The sequence below is a fragment of the Bison bison genome, unplaced genomic scaffold (assembly GCF_000754665.1).
Source record: "Bison bison bison isolate TAMUID 2011002044 unplaced genomic scaffold, Bison_UMD1.0 scf7180017864063, whole genome shotgun sequence".
Classification (NCBI taxonomy): Eukaryota; Metazoa; Chordata; class Mammalia; order Artiodactyla; family Bovidae; genus Bison; species Bison bison.
Genome location: NW_011494635.1, coordinates 15,864,750 through 15,871,918, shown reverse-complemented (window position 1 = coordinate 15,871,918; position 7,169 = coordinate 15,864,750). Strand labels below are relative to the sequence as shown.

The 7,169-nt window shown below is 58.3% G+C and overlaps 1 protein-coding gene across 1 annotated transcript in view; it reads left to right on the top strand.

Moving 5' to 3' along the window:
• Window positions 1–1,936, top strand: part of COL20A1 (collagen, type XX, alpha 1) — a 22,276-nt gene extending 20,340 nt beyond the window's left edge. The window contains exons 31-34 of the mRNA XM_010836650.1: window positions 156–191; window positions 299–347; window positions 548–694; window positions 1,826–1,936. Coding sequence (XP_010834952.1) covers window positions 156–191; window positions 299–347; window positions 548–694; window positions 1,826–1,851 — 258 coding nt within the window. The 3' untranslated portion in view covers window positions 1,852–1,936. The remainder of the gene's footprint in view (window positions 1–155; window positions 192–298; window positions 348–547; window positions 695–1,825) is intronic.
• The last annotated feature ends 5,233 nt before the right edge of the window (window positions 1,937–7,169 follow it).

The following is a 7,169-nucleotide window of genomic DNA, read 5'->3' as shown; positions in this document are numbered from 1 at the left end:
CTGGCCTGCAGGCTGGGTGGGGCCTGAGGACAGGGAAACCTAAGTCGGCCGGCTATCTCCCTCTTGCAGCAGCAGAGGTGGGTCGTCTGCTCTCTGGGGACTCCTGGGTCTCTGGGCAGCTGTGGGGTCCAGGCACTTCTTTTCCTCCCACTCAGGGACTGCCGGGGCCCAAGGGGGAGCGAGGAGAGAAGGTGAGTGTGCAGAGTCTGGGGTCCGGGCCGACCCTGGGGGAGCACGGGGAGGCACTGACCCCCACACTGCCTGAGCCGTCAGCCACATGGCCTGTCCTCCCTTGCAGGGAGAGCCACAGTCCCTGGCCACCATCTACCAGCTCGTGGGCCAGGCTTGCGAGTCCGCCATCCAGAGTGAGTGGCCTTGCCTCCTGTGGTGCCCAGTGCCTCTGTCTTCACACTGGAGGGAAGGGAGCCCCGTGCCGGGTCATTGGTGCCCCAGCCTTGAGCAGTTCTCCTGGGCCGCTGCCTCCGGGCAAGGCAGGGAGCAAGGGAGGGTCTCCCAACCCCCACTGACATCTTCCCCCGCCCCCCAGCGCACGTGTTGAAGCTCCATGCCTGCACCCACGAGAGCACCCGGCCCCCCATGCCCATCTTGGAAGCCCCCAGGGCCCTTGGCACAAGCAACAAGGCCCGGCTCCCTGGAGAAGGGGGGCATGGTGGCCCCCACCCTGGGGACAGAGGTACTGGGGGAGGGGTCTTCTCCAGTCCTGGGGCTGTGTGCTCTGAGTGGAGTGGCCATGGGTGAGGGGACAGGTCCTCTCAGCCCACACAGACCTGGGGCTGCCTGGCTGCCTAGGGTCTCCCAAATTCCCCTTCCCCAACCTCCCAGGAACCCTGAGCTTAGGGCCACTTTCCCCTCCCCCACCCCTCCCCGCCCTTCCCTCTCTCCTTGCTGGGACACAGTGGGAGGCTTGGTCCAGTGACCTTGTCATGATCCGTCCGTGTAACAGGGCTGCGGCTGCTCACAGCTCAGATGCTGAGATGGATGGACGGGCTGATGAGGGGAGAGGAGCTCACAGTCTTGCTGGTGGGGGTGGGGCTGAGGCTGGCTGGGGGACAGTTCTGCACCCAGGTGGGTGAGAGAGGACGGGGGAGGGGCAAGGGACCCACCCATAGCACCTTGCCCAGGCCCACACATTTGTGGAAAGAGAGGGGTCCCTGCCCCCCAGCACCCACCACAGTTCCCCAGACACGGCCTTTGCCGTAAGCGCCCCGCTAGTTTGTACCCGCTGTCCAGACAAGGCTGGCAGGTGCTGTCATGACGCCCTCCCCAGCCCCCTCCCTCACCCCCACCACGCTAAACCTCAGCCTTTGAGATGAAACAAGGATCAGAGCCTGTCTGAGGTCAGGGACCGCCAGCCCTAAACTTTCAGCCTCAACTTGAGGGCTGGACCTGCTGCCCCAGGCCCCAGGGGGTTCAGGACCCACCTTTCCTGGGTCAGAGCAGGGCCCCCGAGAAAGGAAGGCAGTGCCCCCTGCACCCCTCACTCAGGCACATCCTCCTTCCCCTTGGGGAAGCCTGGAGCCCTCAGTAAGACAGAGTAGGCAGAGGCGTGGGCAGCCTGGCGTGTGGGGGCCCGTCGGCCCTGGGGGAGCCCAGCAGGACTGCAGGAGGTCCTCATGGGGCTCAGCACCCCGGGGACACCTGGCCAGGCTGGCGAATCGGGGCTGGGGGCCCAAGGGTCAGTGCCCGGAGGAGCACGTTCAGATAGAGGGCTCACTGTCCTACCGGCACCCGGGGCCTGGTGCACATAGCATCATGTCTGATGGTGTCAGCTGTCCACCAGACCTGTCAGCCTCTGCTTCTGCAGGACGGTCCCCCTGCTGCCTCAAGTGAGCCGGCATGTGCCCCTGGATCCTGGACACCCGACATCCGACCCCTGGAGCAGCTGGAGAAGAGGGTCCAGAGGTGCAGGGGGAGGAGGCGGAGGCCGGCCTGGAAACCTTCCCTCTGTGCATTTCCTGCTCAGATAAACATGCATGCTTGTCAAGGGAGGCGGCTGCTCATTGCCAGGGACTCCCCCATCTGCCCATCCCCCACTAAGTGGAGTCCCACCTTCCCTCCCTGACCCGCTTCTCAGAGACAAGCTGCCATTCGTCCTTGGTCGTGAGGATCCCTCCACCATGGTCTCCCTCACTGCCTTCTTCCTGTGAGGCCACTGAAGCCTCCAGGCCCTGGTACCCACAGCCCCACCCCTCCAAGGATCAGACCCGACTCAGGGCTCTCAGCCTTGGGCACACTGTGAATCAGCAGGGTGGGGTAGGTTTGGAGAACATGTCCAGCCCACCCCCAGATGCTGAGGTGACCATCCTGGGCCCAGCCAGGGGCTCCCTACCTCCCTCGTAGTGGCCTCTCTAGTAACATCTTCATGGAACCCCGACCTACTGGTCCCTTACCTTGCCACTGCCCAGTGCATCTCCCCTCGACCAACCTGGGCACCACAGCCTGTTCAGTGACCACGTCCCTTGGCTCCCCCTCTGCCAGGGAAACCCGCCAGCCATGGGCCCTGGGGAGGCACCTGCTGTGGCCCATTCAGTAGCTCTCTGAACACTAGGAAGAGTTTGGGGTGGGGCCAGTGAGGGCTCCAAGGTGACACGGGGGCAGAAGCAGGACAGGCTGGAAGGGGGAGACCGTGGAACGTTCTGGGCAGGGACCCACCTGGGCAGGCTGGGTCTGGGCCTGGCCAGGCCCAGCCCAGAAATGGCAGGAGGAGAGAGCGAACTGAGGACGGGCTGGGCCAGGGGTCAACCCCTGACCTGTACAGGTCAACCCCCTGTAGCAGGGGTGCTGCAGGGAGGGGTCTGAGTTTTGTCCTTGGAGTGTCTGGAAGCCCCTGGGGTTCAAGCACAGGCTGTCGTGACCTGCTGTCTATGTGAACGGCCTGTAGATGAGAGTGTGGGTGGCCACCAGCATCACCTTTTGCTGGGTTCAGGGGGCTGGAGACAGACCAGCCAGGCCCTGGCCCTTCACTGTTTGACCTGACCAAGGGCTGACATGAAGCCTCACAGGACAGTGAAAGTCCCTCCCAAATCTCCCCTCTGCACACACACTCTTGCACCTCCCTGTGTGCGCATACACTCACTCTCACACATCCACACTCGCAGCACTATTTCCAGGTTTGGGAGCCAAGGTAACCCGGGGAAAAATGACATGTGAGCCAAGCACGACTCGGGAGAAGGGGAATATGAGTCCCCGTTTAGTCCTTTAATTTAAAATCACAGTATCTTCAAAGAGTTGGAAGGATGGGTAGTAATAACACAGAGCCAAAATTAACAGGCTTGAGGAAATACAGCATGGAAACATAAAAGGAGAAATAAAGTCAGTGAGGCAGGCTTGGTAATTACAGCCTGACCACAGACAGGCTGAGAGATCACTAGAGAGGCTACCCAGGAGGCTCGGGAAAGGATAAAATAGCAAAAGCAAGTGTTGCCTCCACACGAGGGGCTCCCAGAGGAAGCAGTGAGTCTATGAGGGGTCGGAATGTTGAAATAGGTGCTTTTTAAAGATTTGAGAATTAAAAAAAAAAACAAAAAACGATTTGAGAATTAGAAAAAGACTTAAAATCCCAGACTGAAGGGTTCAAAGGGCCAAATGGGACCAGATTTTAAAACACGCCTTTAGATTCACTGATGCAAAAACACAGAGATGGTGGGGAAAGTCTTTAAACCCTTTTCTACAAGAGGACAAGAGCCACTTGACATCAGAACACGGGAGAAAATGGCCTCAGAGTGTTGAAGGGAAAGGCTTGACCCTTAAACCTGGCAGAACTATTACTGAAACGAATAGGATGAAAATACATCCTGAGACCCAAGCCTAAGAAGGCAGGTCACACATCACACAGGATCCCTTTGAACCCGGCTGGGGGCAGCTTCAGCAGAAAGGGAAAATCATCAGCACTTAGATTCACTACACCAGAAATCCCTGGTGAGTGGGCTTCCCAGGTGGCGTTAGTGGTAAAGAATCTGCATACCAATGCAGGAGATGTAAGAGACACGGGTTCAATCCCTGGGTCAGGAAGATTCCCCCTGGAGGAGGGGACGGCAACCCACTCCAGTATTCTTGCCTGGAGAATCCCATGGACAGAGGAGCCTGGCGAGCTACAGTCCATAAGGTTGCAAAGAGTCAACACGACTAAAGCAGCTTAGCATGCATGTGACTTAACATGCACACACACCTGGGTGAGTAAAACCTAGTGATGTTTGCCGTTCACGGAACCATCAAGCCCTCCCCAGACCCTCGTGTCCACAGTGACCTAGAACTAGATTCCAGGTTGCTCCAGAATCCCCACGGGGCAGCGAGGTGCTTGCTTTGTCTGGAGGTGGGAGGCCTGATGGAGACAGTTTTCATACCAACTTATCAAGCTCTTAAAGAATACATACGTGCGTGCATCCGTGCTAAGTCGCTTCAGTCATGTCCAACTCTTTGTGACCCCATGGACTGTAGCCCACCAGTCTCCTCTGTCCATGGGATTCTCCAGGCGAGAATACTGGAGTAGGTTGCTGTGCCCTCCTCCAAAGGGTCTTCCCAGCCCAGGGATCAGATCCACTTTTCTTACATTGCATTGGTAGGTGGGTTCTTTACCACTAGCACCACCTGGGAAGAGCTCGAAGACTACAAACAAACACTATTCTATTAGGGGCAGCCACCAGGAGGGAAAAGACTGAACGTATGACCTTCAAGATTAGCCAACTAGACGGCCTAACCAGATACGGGTGGAGCAGAAATTACAATAAGGGGGGGGGAGGGGTTAGCTCTTCAAAAGATTGCATTAAAAGGCAAGATACAGCTTCCTGCTTCTAGCCCTGATGGAGTAGCTCACCCCAGACCAAAACCCATTAAAGAGCAGGGAAAATATACAAGGAAACTTTTTAGGCATTTTACTGTGGGATGGTCAGTGCTTCAAGAAACGGTGCTGAAACAACCCTCCCAGGCGGGTCTGGGAGGCACCCAGGTGTCAAGTTATCACAAGACACAGAAAATGAGACACAGTCAACACTAACAGGAAACGGACGCCCAGAGAGACCTGCCCGCAGGCCGGTGGAGGTGATGGAGACACAGACACGTTTTAGTTTATTGGGACAGAAGAACGTGACTCAGCACAACAAACTGCTTACGGATGGGGACACGGTCACGGTGGGCGCCGACCGCACCACACCCAGTGGAAGAGCAGAAAGGCCGTGAACTGGGGGCTCTGCTCAGACCAGGGTCACGGTGGGGGAAGCCCCTCTCCGGGGAGGAAACCAGGCATAGGCTGGAGGGGCTGGAGGGGCTGGAGCGGCTGGAGGGGTCTGAGGTCAAATCTAGTTAAAACTCACTGATCTGAGGGCTTAGGACCAGGCATTTTTGTCGTAGGTAAATTTTATGTCAATCAAAAAAAACAAAAAACAAAAAACCCTGGAGGCAAGTAGCCCAAAATAGTGGTCGTGGTTAATTTGGTGGGAATGTGGGTGATCTACTCTGCATGTGGATTTTCTGACTTGTTTTTGAGTCTCAAAGAAAGGAAAACACAGAAACCAGAAGGTGGGGGCTGTTGTCCTTCCTGGGGCTCCTGGTCTCTCCCAACCCAGAAAAGAGCATCTGCACACGGGCCCCAAGGCCCCCACTGCTTCCCCACATCTGGCGCCGGATCCGCTTACGTAAGGAGGATTGGGGTGATGACGTCTGAAATCTGCGTCCGGGCTGCGACCTTGGGGCCCGTCCTGTGTCCTGGTGAGCTGCCAGTCTGGGCTCTCCCCTAGCATCCTGAGAAGATTGGTGCCCCAGTAGCCTCCAGGGGGCAGGTGCCAGTCAGATGGTGTCCTGAATGTCCAGGGGGCTGGTCTGCAGTTCACCGGCGGCCCGGTGGAGGCTGTGAATTCCAGTCTCCTCCACCTGGGCAGTGCCCTCCAGCAGAACCTCTGCAGAAATGTCTTTGAACTTCACTAAATTATTCATTCAATTCTCCCAAGTTCCTCGTGACCCAGGCACAGCCTCGGGGGAGACCCAGGGCTCCAACCTGCCAGCTACACCCCTGACACACAGGTTCTGGAGAGGCATAGCTTGACCATCACTGGAGAAGGGATTCCTTGGGCCTGGGGAGGCTCCCTCCACCCAGATGTGGCTCCTGGGGGAGGGGCCACATTGTCCAGACCCCACCTGGCATCTGGAGCCTAAGGGCTTGCAAGAATCCGCAGAGCAGGGGCAGCCCACCCCACATTACCACAAGGCCAGTGTTTCCCCGGGGTCTCAGGGGACACTGCGGTGGTCCCTGGTGCTCAGCCTTCATGAGGAGGGGACACTAGGCCCCTGGGTCCATTGCCCTCCAACCTCCCCTGGCCACCTCGGGCAGGGCAACCTCCACATGGTGTGAGGCAGAGGCTTTTGGGCTGTGGAGGGTCCCCTCCACCCCTGCTTCTCAGCCCCTCCCCTGCAAGGCACCACACTCCAGAGGGCCCCAGAGCTAGCCAGACAAGCGGTCCTCAGGGCCTCCGAAGTCACCACAGCTGCCATGTCAGGGAGGTCTTACCTGTCACTATGCCCCAGAGGCGTCCCCTGACTGTGAGCAGAGGGGAAATCAAGGGAAGTGTTGGGTGAGGAGCCCAGATCTGGGTCCCTCACAAAGTCTCAAGTCCATGGGAGACCTGGGGGCATCACCAGGCCAGCAAAGTGTCTGCCCAAGACCCAAGCACCCCTGCCGGGGAGACATCTGGGCTGCCTAGGGCTGAGGGTCCCTCACCCGAAGGGTACCTGCACCTGATTCTCCTCCATGGGGACCATGTCTAACCACTCCAACCCCAAGGCTCCTAGGGTGCAAAATCTGGGCTTTGACTAATGTGCCCAGAAGAGACCAAACCCAGCCCCTGCTCAGAACCCCCACTCCCCGGCTTGGGACCCCTCCCAACCACTCAGATACCCCCTGCTTGGACCCTGCCCTGGAAGGTGAGGGTCAGGTGTTTGCTGACTCACCTCTGGGGTCAGAGAGAGCAAGCCTGAGGACCCAGGGGTGCCCCAGGCCAGGATCTGTGCCTGGGTCTCAGGGATCCCACAGGGGTCAAGGGCTCTGGGGGCTAAGAGGGGCTGAGGGTGGCTAAGTGGCATGGCCTGGGGATACGCTAGGACGTTTGCTGAGAGCCATCAGCTGCACGTCCTTGTGGGAAGCCATCGTGTCGCCATGC